This window comes from Temnothorax americanus, unplaced genomic scaffold, assembly GCF_048541705.1.
Source record: "Temnothorax americanus isolate GAGA-0224 unplaced genomic scaffold, ASM4854170v1 Scaffold11, whole genome shotgun sequence".
NCBI classification, from domain to species: Eukaryota; Metazoa; Arthropoda; class Insecta; order Hymenoptera; family Formicidae; genus Temnothorax; species Temnothorax americanus.
Window position 1 is genome coordinate 1,908,715 of NW_027509242.1, and position 22,892 is coordinate 1,931,606.

The 22,892-nt window shown below is 36.0% G+C and overlaps 1 protein-coding gene across 1 annotated transcript in view; it reads right to left on the bottom strand.

Moving 5' to 3' along the window:
* The window catches only part of LOC143908631 (adhesion G protein-coupled receptor E3), a 74,312-nt gene extending 53,789 nt beyond the window's left edge, over positions 1-20,523 (bottom strand). The window contains exons 1-3 of the mRNA XM_077426376.1: positions 20,162-20,523; positions 19,305-19,688; positions 14,560-14,757 (exon numbers count right to left, since the gene is read on the bottom strand). Of these exons, the coding sequence (XP_077282502.1) occupies positions 14,560-14,738 (179 nt within the window). The 5' untranslated portion in view covers positions 14,739-14,757; positions 19,305-19,688; positions 20,162-20,523. The remainder of the gene's footprint in view (positions 1-14,559; positions 14,758-19,304; positions 19,689-20,161) is intronic.
* Between the last annotated feature and the right edge of the window lie 2,369 nt (positions 20,524-22,892).

Consider the following 22,892-nt stretch of genomic DNA (forward strand, 5'->3'; position numbering starts at 1 on the left):
TATACACTTTGATTTGTGTACGACGGCGTTAATGTGCACTGACAATGAGTGCGCACTGGTGCGTCCAACCGAATTTGCTATAAGTCAATCTGATATTGTTCGAAATATCGACACATGATTTCGCATTATATAAAATTATAAAGAGGCAGAGGCAGATAGGGATCATAACAAGAATTATAATAAGTGACAGTCATTATTAAACAAACATATAAAACGCCCTCGCGTAACGATTTACTTAGTGCGCACGTGAGAGAAACTAAATTCATCATAAAATATCATAAGAACTTTGTCATTATGGCAGGAAAGATGAAACGGCAAATGTAATTAATTCAACAAAGCGAAAGTTTAACAACTTTTAATTCTCCCGGCGAGATAAGGTTCAGAGGCAACATTTTCATTTACTTTAATGGTCTCCGTTTGATAAGATCTTGCACTTTGATAGTCTTTAAGCTAAGATTCGATACGCATCTTTCACGACATCTTGATGGTGTCTGCTAGAAGCAACCGACATTAATTTAATTAATTATAGCTTTTCCTAGAAACGTAGCAGAAATAGCTGCATAGTGAAGCGATATTATTATCGTGTTAACGTCGTGTATGCCACCAATGTACTTCAAGTATGCCTACATAGCTTACATAAAGGCTTTTTTGATCGAATTAACTCCTCGGCATCAACGAACGGCATCGTGTTTCTCGTTCGATGAGTATTTTGATCTCGTAAAAACGTTCTGTCAGTTTCAAAGTGTATACAATAGGGAGTTATAAACCAGTTGTGCATAAACTTTGTATGCTAACACGAAACGTTATCTTCAAATAAAACCACCAACTATATACATGTACCATTAATTACGATAACTCTATGAATAATCTTGAATAGTTGTACAAATTTTCAATAGAATTTGGATCTAGATATTATCTCTCTCGTTAGATAGAATTGGTAATTAAGTGTTAATTGATAATACTGATTTACATTAATTACATGAATAACTTTGAGCTGATTACGCAAACTTAATGAAGGCTTTGAAACTAGAAAACAGTTTTTTTTTCTAGAATATCTCGTAATAAAATAGCTAATAAAACATTTGGAGGTAGCATGATATTTTAAATATTAATTTCTAAGAGATTAACCATATTAAACGTTGTTTAAATTTAATCATGCGATAAATTACTGTCAATTTCTGCCCTGTTAATCGATAAATTGCCCTTGTCGAAAGGCACTCTCAGCAAATTAGTGGTTTCTGAACGTTCGTTTCTGACCTTACGCGATTATTAATACTGACATGCATGCGCGAATAATGATTGGCAGCATCAAAAAAGCTAATTTGCATCCGCAATCCGCACCGACATCCATATAACTCAATATGCAATATGGAGATACAATAAAGCGTATTAAACATCGTGTATACGACGGGAAGTCAGAATTACGCTTCAATGATTGTTCATTAAAAATAAAATAATATTTTATGACATAATATAAATAGGTATACAAACTAAAATTTTCAAGCCGCGCGTTCTTTGTAATTAATAGAATCAACATACTTTTAAAAAAGTTTCAATTCTTTATTGCGTGAGTTATTTTTAAATCATAAAAATAATATTTTCATCATTTATAATGGAATCCAAATCGGTCACCTTTAAGCGCGTGCGTAAAATATCATATATATCGCATACCGAATTTTATACGCAACCAGATCAGAGAGACAATCTGTCATCTCCAATATTATTTTTGTTTTACGATATCATATCTCTGATTTGACGGTGACATAGTTCCAAACCGATACTCATCAACTTTTATTAATTCCAATGCCATTGAAAGACCACACTTTTTGCCACGTTGATTTTTTTTCACGCAAATATCGTTACGAAACATTTGTGTCCAATTTTTTATATACACGCAAAATAATATAGTATATTATAGTACATAGTATATAACATATCGTAATCTGTTGCTTATATTATGTCTTTTAATTTGATTTAAAAAATTTAAAAAAAAAGATTTCAGATATACTAAGGGCTGTAATAGAGTTCAGAGAAATGAGAAATGATATAAATGGAATGAATTCTCGCGCGCAAATGAGCAGGCGAACGCCGAAATTCGTAACGTGAGATTTAGGACAATCGATATACGCGCGCGTCGGGAACGAGACATTATTCTGGAGACGTGAGAAAACATAACGGCGATAGGTCACGAGAGATTACGAGGGCGATGTGTGTGGCTTTTGCGAAACTAAAACTATAGTCCAACTTCGCCGACGGTTCGGGATTTGCCATTTTAAGCGTTTGCTTAAGTATGCCATGTACGCGAGTGCGCGGCGAATTCTCCCAAAGTCTCTCGAAATTGCTCGCCGGCGGGCATAAGCCGCGTTTGATGCGCGGATTAGGAGCGTTTGCGCAAGGCCTCGTATAAGAATAAGAATCAACTCCGGCGCGCAAGAATATGGATTAACGCGAGCGAGCGAGAATGTGCGTGAGAAAAGCCTCCAAGCATGTATATTACACGAAGGGATAAATGCCAAAGGTGTTCAACCCACAATTTCCCAGCTCTGTATATCGACAGCTTTAACTCAAAAATGTCTTCATAATTCTTGATATAACCGTATGTCTTTTCGAATTCTATATTTGAGAATACATTATTCTGTGTAAATTATTCTACTATAGAATTCAACGCAAATCATAGCAGCAGCTCTGTTTCATTTCAATAAGGTAAACTAACTACGATGAAAGATGTTATAATAAAAGTCCTTTTAATAAATACGTTGGGAAAGAAAAAAATGGATGCATATATAGAATATATATAGGTAGAAGTCTGGCGTTTATAAAATGCCAGTTTGCCAATTGAACGATTGAAAAATATTCAGACATCAAAATTTGTTCTCCTTGTGCATCTATATGGCATTTAGTTATTCATACGATTTTCAAGAATTGCTATAGTGAACAAGTGTATGCAGTATGCAGATGTATGTAGAATATAAATGCTTTGTAATGTAATATTAATGTTTCCCGAGCGACCAGCTTTTTTAAATCAGCAAAATTTTCACATCACCGTAACTCTGAATGCAAAATTTTGATTCATATATGTATATTCATATTGGACGTCAATATTTTATTCCAATATTTTAACTACCATCATTGATATCGCTGCAGAATATTTTAAATATGCAAGATGCAACAATAAGATATACTCAATTCAAAGTATCCTATAAATGAAGATGTGATGCTGAGAAAAAAATATTAAGCCTTTAATAAACTCGCTTCGTATCAATTGCTAATTTAATATTTCGAACTGCTGTGGAATGCTGCAACGAGAAATTCGTCGAGCACACTTCCGCGCTCGAAATATAAGAGAGAAAGTACATTATGTCATAAAAACGAACATTTAAATTCATTGAAAAAAATTGGCTAAAGTTTGGAAGGTATCGGAGCAGAGCGACGGCTACAAAACAGTCCGAGCTAACTTTTCAATCGTGTTCGTTGAGCGCGCTCGCTGGCGATGTTTAATTAAAATTTTTCCGCCCACCTTTGCAAAATTGATATTTCACCCACGAAAAAATCGACGTGCCACCGCGGAATCTTTCCCCTCTTTCCCCCGATTTTCTTTTTTTCTTTTTTTCCGCCGCCAATTTCTCTTTTTGCGAAAGTTCAACGCGCGAACAAAAACGTACGCGGTTGATCTGAAATTTAAATTTCTTCTCTTCGCGGACATACGCGGATCGAAAATTTTAAATCTCCATTATGTACCTAAGCTTTCGAAGACTGGCAGAATTGCCTTTCCTTGCCAGAAAAAAAGAAGAAAGAGGTAGAAGAAGAAGAGAGGGGAGAAGCCGAGATATCGAGTGAGCCGATCAGGAATTTCGAGGGAGAATTTGTGGGGATGTTTCGCATCGTTTTGGCAGAGTCGCGATCGCACGTAACCACGGACAGCATTGTTGTACGTGAGTTGCCTGACCAAGTTTGATAACCGCAATGTTTCAGAAATTATAGCTGCTTATAATGTTATTAGAATGATTGAGCGATTTTAGCAACTAAGATATTTTATTGGGTTATATTAAACTTCTGTTTTTTATAATTATTATTATCATTAGTAATTGAAAATAAGGAAAGTATTATTTAGATGCAACAAATTCATGTCAAACTCATGTGATTGTATGTATATATACATTCCTCAAACAAAATTTCTAATTATTATCGAAAAATTTTAGTTAAAATTTAAACCTTTTCAGTATAAATTATATTATATTATATTATATCTATATTAATTAAATGTATACACCAATTAAAATGTATTATATGTTTCTAAAGGTCTATATAAGCACATTATATATTTGTATTATACACGGAAAAAAATGATGTATCAACAGCATCCGTTATTGAGATGAAAATTATTGATGCAACATCAATATTAATGAACAAAAAACATCAGATAATTGTTTTAATAATTTCAATATTTGGTCCAATAATATCCAATTGAATTAACTATATATTCTTGTGGGGCAGCCCGTGACGTCGACGTTTAATTGAAGCAACTTCATTTTTTTTTCGTGTACAGAATTATCTATATGTCAATTAAAAAACGTCCATTTATAATTGTCGAACTGGAAATTTTCCTTTTCAAGCCGGGAAAGCCGCTCTTTCAAAAACGTATTTGTAACGCGTCTTTCTTGTGGGTCACCGATCTCACACACATATCGCGCTTCAGAGGCTACGACATAGTCTTCGTAAGCCGCTTACTCGGGCAAAAATCTCTGCTTTACTTTAGCCTTTACTCGTCTTCTCCGTCTCGCCAGACAATCACCGCCACGTCTTTTCCCCATGAGCTTTTTAAAGCCATTATACCGCCCCTTCGCTCCCCTCGCGGCTTCGCGAACGAACGAGGCGAATTAAGTGCACGGAGAGATTTAGGAGTCGAGAGAGGATTAAGTAGGTCTTTTCGCGAGAAGAATAAAGGCAAGTAGAGGAAAACGATGGTGCGGCCGACAAGATGATATCGTCGGCTATTATATCTTTAGCGAAGTCAATATATATGACTCGATCGAGTCATAGAGAAGAACGTACGTTGAATAATTTAACATCTTATACATATGTTAAATGATGTTCATTCTTATTTTATTCTTTTGCTTATGTTCACGAAATGTTCGCGGTCGCATTCAAATGTACAATATTACATGAAACTTTAACACATACAGGCACAGAATTTAATAATAAAATAAAATTTAGCATGTAAGACAAAAAAAAGTTTAAATAGTTTTCAGAATTAATGATATATTAAAAGATTATAAGATAAAATAAAAAACGTTGAAAATATGTAAAATAAAAAAAATTGCAATCGTAATGCAATTATCATAATTTGCTAAGTTTTTTTATTTTATTCTGATTCGCGTAAGTTCTTCCAGAAGAAATCTAATCAAAGAGGGATGTCTCTCTCTCTCTCTCTCTCTCTCTCTCTCTCTCTCTCTCTCTCTCTCTCTGCAAGTATAAACAGTTAAAATGCTTCGTAAATAATTAATCCCCGCAGATTAACCGCTGCGGATGCGGGACTTTACTTCAAGATGCAAACGAGAAAGTGGATAAACATGTTTCTAGCTCGACCAGCTGCACGAGCGTTGATATGAACTACTTCCTCCTCGAAACGAACCTCGGAGACGGCGTGTTATTCATTTATTCATGAAGCGCATAAATGGCCGATCGAATGAACGTTACAGCCGGTTTAGCCTTTTTCAGTCGCATGGGATTTAGTCGTGCAATAAAGTGACATATTATGGTCCATACGTCATTACCGTAATTAATTACAGCAAATGGAAATCCTATATTTCGCGTGTTATTATTACTATATTAATATTTAATCGAATCGTGATTGAATAACTCTAAGAAGGATAAATTTATAACCGTTAATATTTGTCATTAAGAAAAAAACCTCAAAGATACAAGGCTCTCTAAATAACAAAGAGTAACAATACAATGTAGAAAGTAACTATATAGAACAGAAACACTCGTATCTATTACATCAAATACAAATTTAGTTTTGATTTCGAAAGTGTTGTAGAGGTGCAAGATCTTAATTTCCTTGAGTTTTGTATTTTAATTTTACTTTGGACACAATATTACTATATATGTAGGTATATCTTTATTATTAAAATCATTATACGTAATATTCGTCTGTCACTTATTTACATCGTGTACATTAAATGTAATTAATCGGCAACGTGTGTGCCGAATGCATACATATTTGCAGCATATATTGTGCAAAACAGAACGCAATTCGGCCGCGTCATCACAAGCGCGCTCATCAAAATAATTTTCATGCCCCCGTGGAATTTAATTAAATGGCCGATGGGATTGACATGAACGTCGCGTTTAAATAAATGATTATACGGACTTCGAGCATAATGAACCAACACTCGGTACTTGGCAGGGTATGCATTATACGGATTGGGATTACAGTGTCCCACGCGCATTTTAACTTGGCTAATTAGGATAAAGGTAGAGCAATTATTATCAATCAAATTTCAAAATACTGAATTCAGTAAACAATACAAAGATTTAAATGAAAAACGAATAAATGATATAAAGTTTTTGTGCCTCAATTTCAATTTAAAGAATAAATTTCATTTATTATACAGCTCGGAAAGGTATGTTTGCAAACGTTTTAAGCCCAACTGAGACTTTTACGAAAGACAAAATAAGAACTCGAATCGTCTGGTAGATTACAAATATAGAAATTCGCGATTCGCGCGATTCGCGCGATTCGCCAATTCTTGAGTCAGAAATATTCCGTCGTGAACAGAACCGCAGTCGGCATTTGTGGTTGAACTTTGCCGACAAACCGAATCGGGTCGTCTTCATCACCCTGGATGAGGATAACGAGAGCCGCCGCCGCCACCGCCTTCCGAAGTTGCGAAACTGCGAGGAGGCGGGCTCGATTAAAGCGCGGCTTCGTCTGACGTTTAACTCACTAGCAATCAGCACTTGAATTAATTCCATCACGCGACAGACAGAGAATTGATTATTCGAAGGGTATCTTTTATTCAGACGTTTGCTTAATTGCCAAGTGGTAAAAACCGAAAAAAGAAACCGCGCTCTGGAGAAGTATGAAAATTTTATATATAAGTATGCTATACATGATAAGAAGTGCAATTTAATAAAAATTAAATGATCCATAAAGGAAATCCAATTTTGGTTAATAAATCTTCAGATGTTCTGATAATTTAGCAAGTTTTCTCTTTTTTGACAATATTTAATACCAAATAAATTGCTTTATTTAGAAAATATATAACACTTTGATAACAATTCATAAAAAAAATAATTAGAATAATGTATAATGTACGTAATGTACATTCAATCAATTCTACGATAACCTGATGTGTAAACATCTTCCGCTTCATGCGCGGATATCGATTTGATTCGGGGCACAACTATAGCTGGACCGATCAATCTCTGTGGATTTAAACGGAGATCGTGATCACATAAATCCAAAAAGTTAGGCTAGTCCCGACCATATCGTCGCCGCAATTGCGACTCGCTAAAGTTCCGGAATAACGCAATCGGAGTTTGCGAGTTTAAGCGGTCTCGCCGAAGCGGCTTCGAAGCGATTAACCGACACGGTGTCGGCGCACCGGAACAACCTGCGGCAATATCATGAAAGCCAGTGTATCTTGTATCGTCGCGACAAGACGATTAAGCTGGCCCATTAATCCTTTCGATAAATATCCCGAGTAATGTTTGAGAAACGCTATATTAAAGATAAAAAAAAAGTAACGAGCGAGGATTTGCATACGCGAAAACGATCAAGTGACTCAAGTGTTTTAAAAATGTCAAGAAGATTATTGAAAAATCTATTTTGTATAAAAAAATATATCACACTTGTACTCTCATTACACGCCTGATAATTATTATCCCAGGGAATTATTATCCCAAAAAGTTGCGTTAAAAAATCGATACCAGTCTTACGTTATTACACGACGATAACGCGACGGGACGCGAGTCGAGCGGTGCAAGTTGCATAATGTATCTCCGCCATCCGTTCCCCCGACGCGACGCGACGCGGCAAACTACCGTATACTCGACCGTATAGATGTACATCCCTAATTACGCGGAGATTAAACTCAAATTACGTAATCTAACAATACGCGGCAACTCGATAACCCGTTATCGGGATGAGGGCGTTAAGGAAGCGCGCTTCGAATTATCCCGGGATACATTCGGGGGAAGAAATTACCCTCTTGGGGCTCCCACGGAAGCGTACCCCCGTATCGTTATACGATATGTTAATTATTTTAACCCAGATATATGGAAGACCATATATATACATACACAATACATATATATAGAAAATATCTTCCGTGTGCATATATATATATATATATATATATATATATATATATATATGACAGTGTTGCTCTATCATAGATTGCTCTACAGCATAAACGTAAGTATATGGAGTAAATTTTGCATGATAATAATAATAAGATAAAGAAGAGAAGCAATAAGACGAAGAGATAGAGATAGAGAAGATTGTTAAATTATTTATCAAATTTTGCTGAATTTTATTCGAAGCGCTGGAAGTAATATCAGAATCAAGCTATAAAGAGTAAGTTCTAACGGAAAACAAAGAAAGGAGGAAAAGGAAGAATGCTTGAGAAGCTTTATGGTCCAGATAAGCAATTTGCAACAACCTAGTTTTTAATAGTGGAATATCGAGCTATTATATATTCTCTGCAAACAATATTTATAAAATTAAAATATATGCTAAATTTAGCAAAGGTTATTTTTACCAAATCAATTTTTTTATGCGTTTTATATTTACGTCATTTCGAATGCATCATCACTTTGTACTATGAAAGATAATATAAAAAACAGATGGTAATATAATAAAATGCCAATAATAATGTGGGATTTAGAATCGCGATTTGTCAGACGTGTATAACAGTGTTTCAAATTAATCTCCTTTGTATGGCGAATTCTCTCGTGCGAACGAGCTCGTCATCGCCACACGTCGCGCGTATCGGCCGGATATTCCCTCGCTATTCCGTTAGTCAAGGAACAGTCCATTAACAAAGATGAATTTCACCGATGCGGGGTGAAATCTATCGGGTGTAACGATAGACGGCTTAACGATATTGCCCCGGCGATAGATTGTCACAGCGATTTTAACGTCGTTAAGGGTAACGTGAAAACGAAGTTAAACGCTCCACCCTCCCGCCCTGCATGCCCTCCACTCTCATCTCCGTTCACGGCCTGCGTTCTCTCGTTCCGGTTCGATGCGATGCGGCGCAAGATGCGCTTAATTGCAGTCGCCCACCTCGCCGGAACATGAAACCCCGCTTAACATAATTTCCGTACTATGTAACACAATGCCGCTCGACTTTCCGAGTACGAACATTTAATTAACCGTTGGTGTCTAATAGGGGACCTATGATAAAGCAGCGTGGGCACGCTTAATGGCGTAATTATGCGATTATGATGGAGTCAATTAACGATCGAACTATGCTTTGATATGGAGCTTTGAATCTTCAGAAATAAAATTCAATGCCTATCTATTTTTTACATTTGTGTTAAATTTACATTTATTTCAAAGCAAATAACTGCAGATAAAATCTTTAATTCAATTTAAATAACAATAATTAATATTTCGATACAAAAATAAGTACAATTTTCTTAACGTATAATGCAAATTTTGTTACTGAAAACTCTTGTAGTCTTGCCGCTATATACTTTAAATAAACGATAAAAGATATTAGCCAGATACCTGCGTCGCAAAATGTTCAATTAGGTAACAATTAATGTCGTTCAACGTCGTTAATCGAGTAGTTAACGTATTGACTGCGATCTCCGTTTTTCAGCGAAAATGAACGCCTGTAAAACGAATTTGCACATCCCGCGAGAATATTGGTTGATTACCGGAAATTGTAACGAATCGTGCGGAATAATGCGGCGCGCTGGGCGACGGTATGAATTATCAGGCTCCTCGTTTGGAAATTTGGCGGATAATCGTGAGAGGGATTACCGAATTGTGGCTCGAATTCGCGTGACGCATGAATAATGACGTATTGAAATTGCACGCCGAGCCTGCAATAGCGGCATTAATAACATAACAAAGATATCTTCAACGGAGATATCATATGTTCTTTTGGAATGTATTTCAACCGGTGCTTTCCTTATCATCTGCGTGTATATATTCACGAATGTTGCGTATTGAAATAAAGCCAGCAAATTAGATGATATTTAATTACCGCATGTGCTCAAATTCAATCATGCTGATAATTCTTTTCAATTGGTAGCTTAATACGGTAAAGTGAAAGAGAGAGGAGCTTCTTTATCTATATTTTAAATTAAAAGTAAATGTATTAATTAAATCTTAACTTCATATTAACGCACGCTATCACGATTGAGTTCACGTTTTAATCTTGATTAATTTTAGATAATAAGATTATGCCTCAATATATTAGATTTTGGTGCTTTTAGTCGAAAATTTCGTACTTGCCCTACCGCATTAAAGTAAAATTGGTGAGTCTCCCTAAAGGGGCAAATGTCCACTTATAATAGAATTTTGTCTCATTAAATTGCTCGCGAAATTGAACTATATCTTCCTTTCTACGTGTTAACGAATTAAACGTCTATTATTTTATCATTCTATTCTAATATAATTTATATGGGCAAAAACTGGATGTGCGTAATGTTTCTTTTAATTAAAAAATTTTACACGGCATTGTACGGCGAGCTTAATCTATTAACACGCGCTCGAAATGGAAGCATTAAATTTGTAATCATCATAATGTATGGGTAGCTTACTCGATGTACATCGTAATCTCGTTTTCCACAATAGCGTCCGGTAAAAAGCCCATATTTAAAGGACTCGCGCGTGTGTGGGTACATGTATATTCGCACGAACCCGCCCAGTCACATAACAGAATAACGGAAATTAAAATACTCCTCATATGGAAGTCGTCGTGGAATATTGCATTTCAGATATTACAGTATAATATTACGGTATTCAGTTTTATTCAGTTCTCAAGAATTCTCTCGACACTCGAATTCAATGTTCTAACATCCGTGATCGAAATTATAAATGCGATTATTTTCTATCGTTCGTCATTCGCTATTTAATCTTCAGGTCCAATAAATAATCATTTAGTTTTGTAATTATAATTTGACATATATATATATATATATATATCTTCTACCTAATTATAATGATATAAGATATATATATATATATATATATATATATATATTCTATATATTTTCTAATTCTAATATGACATAAAATTCACACCTTAATTTAACTGTTTATCGTTAAATCTAATTAATTTTATATTTTAGCGGTTTATAAAAATAATAATTTAATATTACATAAATAGTTTCTAAAACATTTTTTCAATTTAAAAAGTACGAAGAACAAAATAGCCCATTTTTTCATCTCTTCTCTAAAAGGTTTCCTTTTTATAAAAAATTAACAATTTTAATTTTAATTTTAATTACCGAGTCTTTATATCGTTCGTATAATCCGGTTATACTGTAAAATAAAACTAAATTTTGGAAAGAAAATTATGCAAAACAGAATCGTTTTATAATAGAAGGTCAATTCCAGAAGCCCTGTCAGACACCCCAATCACAAAGTGAAATAAACGAGTATGGTATCAATGAGCGATATTCAATAGGCGTTGAATATCATCGATCACTGATTAAATATCAATTTGAATTTAGTCATGACCGCAAGTAATCTACGCAGAAGCGCCATCAAACGTTCTCTCATGTTGATGGAATCGTAACAAGGTCGAGTATTCCGTTTATACTATATCCAGTTTATTGTTAGAGAAATAAAAATAAATAAAAAAAATGTTGAAAAATACTACGGTTTATCTTTTCGCGTAATATAACGATGCATTGCCCAAGAATCGCATTTTTTTTCAAAAAAAAAAAAAGATATTGAAAAATGCATGTAAGAATAATTATAAGATAATATAATCAAAATACGTGATGTGCAAAAAGCGCGCCCCTTTCTCGACAACAGAGAAAGATAAATAAATGAAATAACTGTAAAGTAGTAATAAAGTAAAAAGAATAGTAAAAATAGATAATAAATAAAGAAATGAAAATAGTAATATGTACCGTCGTAATGAAAAGCTAACAGTTCGTTCGCGATATTAAAATATCGTTGAATATATGTAATCTGAATAAACGAACGTGACTGTCGACATTGAGCGATTTTCCTCTTTTTCTTCGGAAAATACAGAGAAAAAGCGGGATAAGAACGGGAATACGTATACGGAAAATCAAATAGGGAGAGAAAGAGAAGGCGGTTTTATATTGCAGAGGGCAGACACGAAGATTATTTGACCGGCTTATCCCGCCAACTAACGGCTTTCCTGCCCAGCTTTTACTATTTTTCCTCTAAGAAAATATAATATTTTCAGCGCGAAATTATTCCTGCCTCGAATCTAGTTGGCCACAGAAACAGTAGTGAAACTGGTATTTGCGGAATAAGAAGGAGAGAAGACAAGAGAAACTTCATCAGTGAAAAATAAATATAAAAATCGCGGTTACGATGCTTTCCTTTATTATATGGACAATAAAAAAAACAAGGCTTAAAAATTGACTTGCAAAATTGCTTTATGATATTAGAAAAGTTAAAATAATAAATTAATTTTATTTAAAAAAAAAGTAATAATAAATATTTAATTAATTAAATAATTAAATATTTTTAACTAGTAAAACTAACATAGTAATAACGCCTGCAAAATATCCTTAAACATAAAATAGTAATAATTTATGAAGAATGTGAACTCGTCTCGCTAGAAATATCGGCACTCAGCAAGCTCATATAGCAAGGAAACTGCGTTATAAGTTCAAAACCCCGGTAGAAAAGCGTATGGAGACCTGTTGAACTCATCGACGAGACTCGGTAAAAAATTCAAAAATTCTCGAACATATAACTTTTGCTTTTTTTATCGTACCTTCGCTAATTTACTACCTTGAGAAAAGCGAGAGTTATACATATAGGTGTGAAGATATCGAAAAAGAAGTGTGAATATTGTGCCGATATTACGGATATTTTCTGATATCGAATACTTTCTGACTATTTCCATTATACTAAGAAATTTTCTTCGATCTTCATGATCGAAATCTCTCGGAAGCGAAATATGGAAAGGATTTACATTTGAGTAGAAGAACGGGATAAGGATAAGACATCGAAGAACGGCACGTTTTATCGACGACATTTACGACGATAGCTTTTGTCCAAGCTTCTCTGCAGTATCAAAGATCGGCCAGTTTCTCTTCAATCGATCGAATCGTGATTCGCGAAGGGAAACGTCGTGGTTGCGCTTTCCCATTTCCCGGCAATTTCCGGAATAAGACATGATCAATCGTGAAACTTTCTCTCTGTCTCTCTCTCTCTCTCTCTCTCTCTCTCTCTCTCCTCTCTCTCTGTCTCTCTCTCTCTCTCTCTCTCTCTCTCTCTCTCTCTCCCCCCCTCTTCCTTACCGATTTTCCTCCGTGTGTCCATCCAGCATTCTCGTTTCTTCGTCAACAATTTAATTCACGTTTGAAGGTGAAGATCGGAATGACAAAAAAGAACGCGAACTATCGATTTTAAAAATTCTAAAACACGCTGACCATATAAATACGATATTGAAAAATTAGATCGCGGAAAAAATGCAGGAAAAAGAATTCCCTTCGAAGGACGAGAACGAGGTCATGGGAAGGAGGCCGAAGTGCTCGTAAAGTCGTTTAGTATTCCGGCGGTATCGTCTTTCAACGTAAAGGTACACCGATTAGCTCTGTGACGAACGAATTGGCGATCCACAAGAACCGCGAGTGAAATCGCCGACGTGCCGAAAATAGGAGGATATAGAGAAAACGTGACTGGGGTATTGTGGAAATTTTCTAACCGAATTCTCAGATAAATTACTGTACGTTTTTAGAGAATGTAACACGCGAAATGGCAATTCGTGCAAGATAGAAAACGTGCAATTAACAGACAATCTTTAAATTTTTAAATTCTTTTCATTTTTATATAATATCGTTAACCATTTTGCCTCTAGTAAAATTCACAGAGAAGAAAACCGGATACGGTATCATTATTTTTATCCCGTTACAAACTAATCCGATTAAATTCTTTGTCGAGAGATCTAGGATTACAAATGGAACGATGTAAAATAACAAACGATTAATCTGGGGCGTAGCGGGAATAAAAATAATTCAGGACGTGAAGATTAATTAATTGACGAATTTCATTAAGTTCTTCCTTCTTTACTGATAATAATAATTAGACAAGAGAATAGTCTCTCGCGCGATAATTGTATCTCGAGAGATAAAAAGTATAAAGATAGAATTTTCTAATTATTCTAATATTATGGATATTATAAATGATTATCATATTTTATGCTATTCTATTTTAACAATTCTATTATTCTTGCATTCTGTCATATTTTATTGTACAATTATTGACATATTCTTTAGCGTTAGCGATGCATTCTCTCTATCGGCGTTTTCGTATCCGATAGAAAATTCCATAATATCGAATATTAAGTGGCTACTTTGTCTGCCTGAAGTTGAACTTACCTATATGTGATGAACGCAAACACCAAAGCCACCAGGGACAGACTTCCTCCGAGGACGACGATGAGGCTAAGCACACCGTCCTGGTCGAAGGAACTTGCGATTCCCGTGGAAACGCCATTAGCTATTCCGCCGCCGGGCTGCGGAAAACCGTGAATCGCGCCGGTGTATAACGTCTCCATGTCGACGTTATGCCAACATCTGCGAATAGATTAAATCCAATTATTAGACCCGAATACAAATGAAAAGCAAACATAAAGGCAGTTAGAAAAGAAAGGACAATTTATATATATATACGTGAGAGAACGCCGCGAGCGTGGGGACACTCGCGCCTTTGAATTTTTAATTACCGCATGTTTAATTAAGGGAAGAGAAAGATAATGGAAGATAGAAAGTGAGGTTTAATTAACTGAAATTAAATTTATGCCCGCGGCAGCGCAAATATTTTCGACATTTACCCGGCTTCGATTAAACTAAGGGAAGAACAAATTAATAAACGTTTACGATAGCTTCGGCCTCCGTCGCCGCAAATTTTAATTAGCAGCGGAGACCATTAACTCTCGCGGGCGTGGATTTTGACAACTCGAAACGCGCTGGGGATATCAGAGATTACCGCACTCGAGAAAACAGCCTTGCGTAATATTTATTCGGACCGCTGCTCGCGTTACTGTTATACGGTCCTGAGAGTGTAAACTTTGGTCTAGCGTTACTAGAACGAAAACACTTTATATCGTATATCACATATCATTTTATAATTTCATTTTCTTGTCATAAGAATAAAGTACAAAGTTACTTATAGATGTATAATAGGCCAATCATATTAGACAAATTTTGGGGGGGAGAGGGTTAATCCAATTAATCTTCCCAGATTGCAACCACCATGAATCGCTTTACTTCGCAAAATAAATCCCACTTATAGCACCTCAAATCAAAGCGATTCATGGTGGTTGCAACCTGGGAAGATTACGTGGAAGGTTCGATGTCTAATATGACTGGCCTATAAGATTACTTCTATTACATCAAATATAAAGAATAATACTAGAACCATTTATTTGACTGTAACGTAATTATATCTCTCTACAAATCTTTCCAACAGTTACAACAAATTTAAGTAAAACGAAACGATAGAAAGCGCGAGGTGCTATCTTGATGAAATAATAACAATCATTCCGACGCGCGTGTTTTAAGCTTGCATCATTTCCAACTCATAAATTTCAATCAACGCGGTAAAATCAATTACCTCCGAGGTGTATTGCTTGTCTCATTTCCACGTGTAACGATTCCCCACAAATTATTTACCCAAGCCGTGCAAACCACGATCTTATAACTCATCCGAGTCGACCTCCAGCAACCGTCGGCGTCGGACTTGTTTCAATTCGTTCTACTGGCGCACGTCGACACACGACAACGCATACCTATTTTTTTTACCAATATCATCGTCAAACCGAATAAAGTTTGTTTTTAAATATATATATATATATATATATATATATATATATATAATGTATATTTTATTTTAAAATAATGAAAATGATGTAATAAGACGATGCGTTTAACGATGTAGATATTAAATGTTTCTGTTTTACACGCGTATGTATACATTTGTCAAGCACTTATTCATCCAAACAAAATTGGATTTCATTATTTTCGACGTGCTGACGTCGACGTGTATGATTTTATAATTTATGCGAACGCGAACTTTATTCTGGGAAACATGGACCTGCCGCAAAATCGTATACAAGATATACTCAACGGCAATGTTGGCCGATTAAATATCATTAACTCGTTAATTGTGAGCATAACATTTACATTGTCAACTTCGGGCAACAATGTACGGGCAAAAGTTTTCCACGTGGCAGCAAATCGATCAGTCTTTCTCATGAACTCTGGCTAGCAAATGAGAATTTTAAATTGATAATAATACGCAGTGCACTAATTTTGAACTTGTTAGCTCAGCCATCAAGTTTTAATTAAATCAACCGTTTTAAAATCTTCGATCAATAATCCAAACTTTGCGGGAACACGAATGCAAATGTTCTTTCATGTATTTCTCATACTTGTTCCTTATTCAACCATTATCCAGATCCATTGTAAATGTTTCTTTTTCTCATAAAGTTGCATGTACTATTAGCGAATTGATAAAATACAATTCTAAATTTATTATTAAATAATTATTGATGCTAATACTACCACAATTTGTTTATTTAATTAATGTAATTAAAAAATTAATTACTATAAATCTTTAACATATAAAATCGGCACATTTACGAATATAATATTATTTTCTAAAGTAATTCTAATTATGTTGTTTTAACAAAAATGTCTGCATGTTTCTTTGTTTGTTATTTTTGCCAAAGTCCCATTCCATGCTTTAAACTTTCCACTTTATCCGCAAATTAGGCGAAGAGCGAGAAACTTTGCATGTAACATGACTTTCCTTTCTTCATGACAATACTCTTCACGCAATAACGTTTCATCATCTATCTTGAGACCTCTCACGACGTCTTCTCCTGGGAAGCTGTATAACATTAATGGTGAAACGTTAACGGGCTTCCGAGCCTTTATCCGACATTCATGAAGTCAATTAAAGCGCGCGAAAGTCGTGCTTCCCTCGTTTGTGCGAAAATTTATTTTTGCATGCACATAGTCGCCCGTGTATCTAATTTGCACAATATTTTCCTATATACACGAAAATTTTTCTCTTCTTCCTTGTCGTGTACCGATATAATCCCTTATAATATAATATAAATTAAATATGCAGACTTTTGCAGACTGTCCCAAAAGTCCGTATTCCACCTCAAAAACAATAAAAATTTCTTTACCAATACATAGAGTTCATTTTGATTCTCATATCTTTTCTAATTTTTACATTTTAATTATTAATATCTATTAAATTAGTTCCTATAATTTATAGATAAATTTCTGAAAATACAGATTATATATGAATTGTATCTAAAATTGAAGTTTTCTCATCTATCCTTAAAATTTTATAAAAATGTTGCAAATCGATATCGAAATGAAAATAGCGTAATTAATACCAATAAATTTCTGTATTTTTTCAAGTCGCGAAAATCGAAGTTGATTAAATTCCATTATTAAAGGAAGAAAAATTTGTATACTTATTTTGTACGTAACTTTTTGCAACATTTATTCACCGTAAAGTGGTATTACGAAATTGGTGTACTAAAGCCGATAAAATATAACGTTTCGAACCATTAAATGTCTGATGCAATGACAAACGCGCGCTACGAGCGATCGATCGCAAGTGCGACATGTCGCGTTAACTGCAATGTACCAATCAGCACCGGTTGGCAACTGGTGCAACTGCGTAATAATGTTTAACGGTATTCGATGATAGTTCCGCGTATCGATTCGTCACGCGCCGGTTATCAATCGTACGCCCGAAACGCATACTGAAAATACGTGGCAATGTATCGAGCAACTATTCTCAAGCCCCGGGGCCCAATTCCGTATACGCTTAACGACAGTCGTCGGTGTCGTTAACAGCGTCGGCACAGCTTTTATATACGATATGAAAAACCTGCGTACAACGACGCTTATCGAACCGATCGCGATAGTTGTCGATAAGCGTGTACAGAATATATAGGCCCTGTGCTCGACGAATGTTCGACGCAAGTTAATATCCACGAGCCGTTTTTATTTAGTTTCCGAGCTTTACCATCCTCGAAGCTTTCCGCCGCATTTTTGGACCATTCGCCGTGTGTCTGTAGAGAGCGAATCGCGGCACGATGGATTGACGATTTATCGGACCGCATCATAATTCGGCCTTGCAACGAACTGACATGACAGTCTTTTACCCCTTTCACGTCCAGTCAGATGTAGGTACGTTTCAACATATTTAAAAAATCATTTTTCCAGTAAATATTGAGGTCAAATAAAGCCCGAGCATTTTTTAAAGAAAATTTCTCACCGAAAAATATTATGATAAATTACAAGATATCGCGAGTTATTTGCGTAAAATTTTACAATTCAAATTTATGAAAATCTTTTTCACGCCGGGATATGTCTGTCGTCAAAATATTATTTCGAAGCGAATTAACGGTGATCAATATATAAAAATATATTGCCTTCTAACTTTTGTACTTTTGTACTCTTTCGACGTCGCACACAAGCGCCTAAAGCCTAAATTGATTAGAATTTATAAATTCATATATACTTACGTGTTACACATACGTGTGTCTATCAATGAGTACGTTATCGTCGTTTTTTTATACACAACTCATTTTTATATTCTTTTTTACGACGTAGCGCAGCCAATCGATCGACGTCCAACGCGTCAAATAGAGACTAAAACCACAGTGTTTTTCCCAGCTGAGATGAGAGTTAAGACTTATCTCACGCTTTTAACCAATATTATTTCGAAGCAAATAGAAATATATTGACTTTTGATACTTTAAATACATAAAATGCCAATTGACACTGCAACATTTCAAGCAAAAATTTTACATTTAACGAGAAACGGCGAACATTACTTTGCATAAACATCCAATGTTTATCTTGCTCGCTGTTAATGGCGCCGCAACTGCCTATATAAATTGATTACAATTTATATATTCATATATGTATATACCTACACACATACTTGTCTATGAATGAGTGCGTTAACGTCATCTTAATTTATTCACGACGTAGCGCAATCAATCGTCAATCGGCGCGTCAAATTCAACGCGTCAAATAGAAACTAAAATTCCAATGTTTTTCTTAACTAGAGAGTTAAAAAGACTTACCTCGCGCTCTTGACAAGGACGCGTCGAACGACAAGATGGCAGGATCGACGGATCAACGGACGGACGCGGCTACGTCGCTCGTGTTTCGCGGCAGACGATCCATGTGACGAGCGAGCCGCACATGTAAGCGCGAAACGGCCCGCCCGCTTCGCGTGCCGCGACGAGACCGGCACCGGCCGGCACGTCGAACAAAGGTGGACGGCTCGCCCTTAGCGCTTCGCGACCGCGGCACGATCGAGGGCGCCTTATTGCCGCGCGTCCGAATTTATATATATATAACTGCGTCTGTGTTACGCGCCTCTGGGTTTCCTGCAGGCTCGCCGAGTTCCTTTATACTTCTTTCGCCGTGGAGTTTCGTCTGCACCGGTAGAGAACGTAACGTGTCTGCAAAGATTTTACACATAACGATGAAAAAGTTGATAAAGCAAGCGAGACCCGCTTAACGGATTACTCCATCAAATATGGCGTCGCGCAAACTGAATAATTCGCGAGAACTGAAATTCAAATCGAATCGCATCGCGGTGTCTCGAAGTCTCGAAAAGCGGGAGGGGGGGGGAGAGTTACTTTCGCCGAATTCAAATTACGATACCGCGCGCGACGTGCCGATCTCAGCCGGCAAATATGGCGGTTGCGACGTCAACGGAATCTACACCGAATGTCCAGTGGGCCTCGTCGCGGCGAGATTTTCGCGAATCTCGCTCGCGACGAGATCGAATGCGAGAAGTAAATTCAGATTCACATCGATGCGTGCGATTTAGCGTTGAACGCGAGCACATCTGACAACACAATAAGTCTTATAAATATACTCGACTCGAGTGTCGCGTTCAAATCGAAAAAATGCGATGAGATTTGTTTACCGTGACTCTCGTTATCGTCCTCGCAAGCGCGACCGTCAAGATTCCACGCGAGATTCCGGTTCCCCTTACAAGTCACTCGTCACCGCTTGTCAACATTGTGTTCTCGAATCGCGCCTCGCGGTGAAGCGTCCACGAAGCGCGGCGTCGACCGACGGCGACGGCTAACTCAACTTGTCGTCAGCGACGAATCGCGATCGCGGGCGAAATAAAAACCGGATTAGTTCACGAGCCGATCGGTCATATCCCTCGATAGATCGCGGACGGGCGAGCCGGAACGGGAAGACGGGAAGCGCGAATGCGAACGCGACGGACCGCGGATCACGACTGCGAAGAACTCCGTTCGCGCTCCGCGAACGCGCGCGCGGAACTGCGCCGCGCATGTATGTACGCGCGTCACACGCCGTGAAGTTTGCCGAATCTCTCTGAGGGGAGCCGGGGCATTCGATTGCGTATACCGGCGCGATTCTTTCGCGTCTTAAAAATTACTCACTTTCGCGCGTAGTTCTAATTAACTCTTAAACGCGCACGTTTTCGTAACATTCTACTTTTTTAATAAATAATGATCTTATACGCTGTTAAATTCATAGTCAATTATCAAATTATATTTAATTTGAGTTATTTAATTTTAACCATTCCTATATAGGTCGTCATTGTTCCTACTCAATATGCCGTTAATTTAACTAAACCAATAATTAAAATATTACTGTTTTGTATTAAAATAATAAATTTCGACACACACATGGTGGTTGAAAATAACAAAATATTTTTTAACTCAAGGTATTAATTTAAATTGGTCTAAATTCTTTAATATTTAATGCAGAGAAGGTCCTTTACAGATGTGCAAAGTTTAAAAATAACTTTATAAAGGAGAGTGCGCGAAAAGTCGCAAGGCTACACTTGAAAATTAATTATTTCGAGGAATGTATTAAGAAATATGCTCGCAAAATTGCAAAAATGTCACGTAAAGGATCGAAAGATCGTTTCTTCCGACCCACGCTCAAGTTTGGACAACGTAGCTAAATTAATTATTTCGAGAAACGTATTAAGAAGCATGCTCGCAAAATTGCAGAATATCTAAAGATTCTTCTCGTTTCTTCCGACCTACGCTACCAAAGTTAGACGACAAAGTTTCCTCATTGTAATTGAGTCAAGAGTTAAAAGTTCACTAAAGATGTTGAAATATATTGATAAAAAATTCAGAAATGTATCTTTCAGTTAATGTCATTAATCTTAGAAAATGCACGAAATATACGTTTCAAAATATTTCATTATTACTGGAATACTTCGCATTATTATGCCCTTTAAATATTTCTTGAACGTTACATCTGTGTTTTGCTTTTTTGAATATTTTCATTTCCGATGCGTGACGGATCTCGGTGCTGTGCAGTTACGGTACGATAAATGAAAAAAAAAAGAACACAGAAAAACAAACGGATATATTCGAAATGGGTCGCGTTTCCGTGCTCGAAAAATCGCGTAAAATTATATCGCGCGAGTTGGATTTATGGCACGAAATTTTTGCGCACTACATGCACGTGGCGCAATGTAGCAATAACAATATTTCGTGCGTGCAAGATAACTCGTGAACAACATGTTGCAAGCAAAAATCACTGACTACTTAATTCTTCGCAAAATTTCAAATTAATTTAAAGTTTCACGACTGACGCAACTTCAGCCCGCTTAACTTTTAATAATCCAATAATTATAAAAATAATTTTAGTAACTTGAAAGTAAGCTAGATATCATAGTTTATATTTTATTATAATAGTAATATTGTCGTTTTTCAATATAATAAATAATAATTATAAGATAAAAATAGATAAATAAGTAAAATAATTTGTTTGAGTATTTAATACCCGGCAAAAAATTTAAAAAATTTATTACTTAATTTTTACTCGCAAATAAAATCGGCAAACTATTTTTTTAATAAAAATAAATTTTTAATACACGTCAATTTTATTAAAAAAGTAATTGTCGAGTAATAAAATTAATAATCATTGATATACTTAAGCACTCAAATAGTATGTGTTTGTTGGATAAAGTTCTATGGAAAATAATAAATTTTCGATAGATTTAACATCTTAAAATTAATACTAATATCATTGCCATTCTTTTTTTGAGTGCGATTTCAATTCTTCCGTCGATAGATCGTCAATAGATCGTCGACGAATTACGGGAGGAAATGTCTGCCTGTCGCTCACGAGAGCGGAAAATTTGCGGTCACTCGCTCGCGAGCAACGGGCCAAGATTAGATATCACCATCGGGCGAAATGGTGGACGACCATTGAGAGTTATGGTAATGGAACGGAGGTGGATGACCCAATTTCGAAAGGACAAAAGGCCCACCCTCGTTGCGCCAGGACAATGTGCCTGGATGTAACAGCAACGTTCAAAAAGACGGGTCTTTGAGCACTATCGACCCGCTGATTTTCAGCCTTCGCGCACAGACGAGAAATCAGATGCCAGTTGCACAATTATCATTGGCACTAAAAACAAATTTCTATTTTTGTATAATGAGATAGATAAACCATAACATGAATAATTCAATTTCTACGATATTTCTATAATATAGTAATTTATATAATTTGTAAAGCCTATATTAAAATAAAATAATCACGTTGCGTTTGCTAATCTTATTGTTAGTTATGTAAGGGGTCTCACATTAACAAATTACGCAAGCCCCGTGAGATTTATAGCCAACCCTGACATCCCCAGTTGTCGCAGCGTGCGC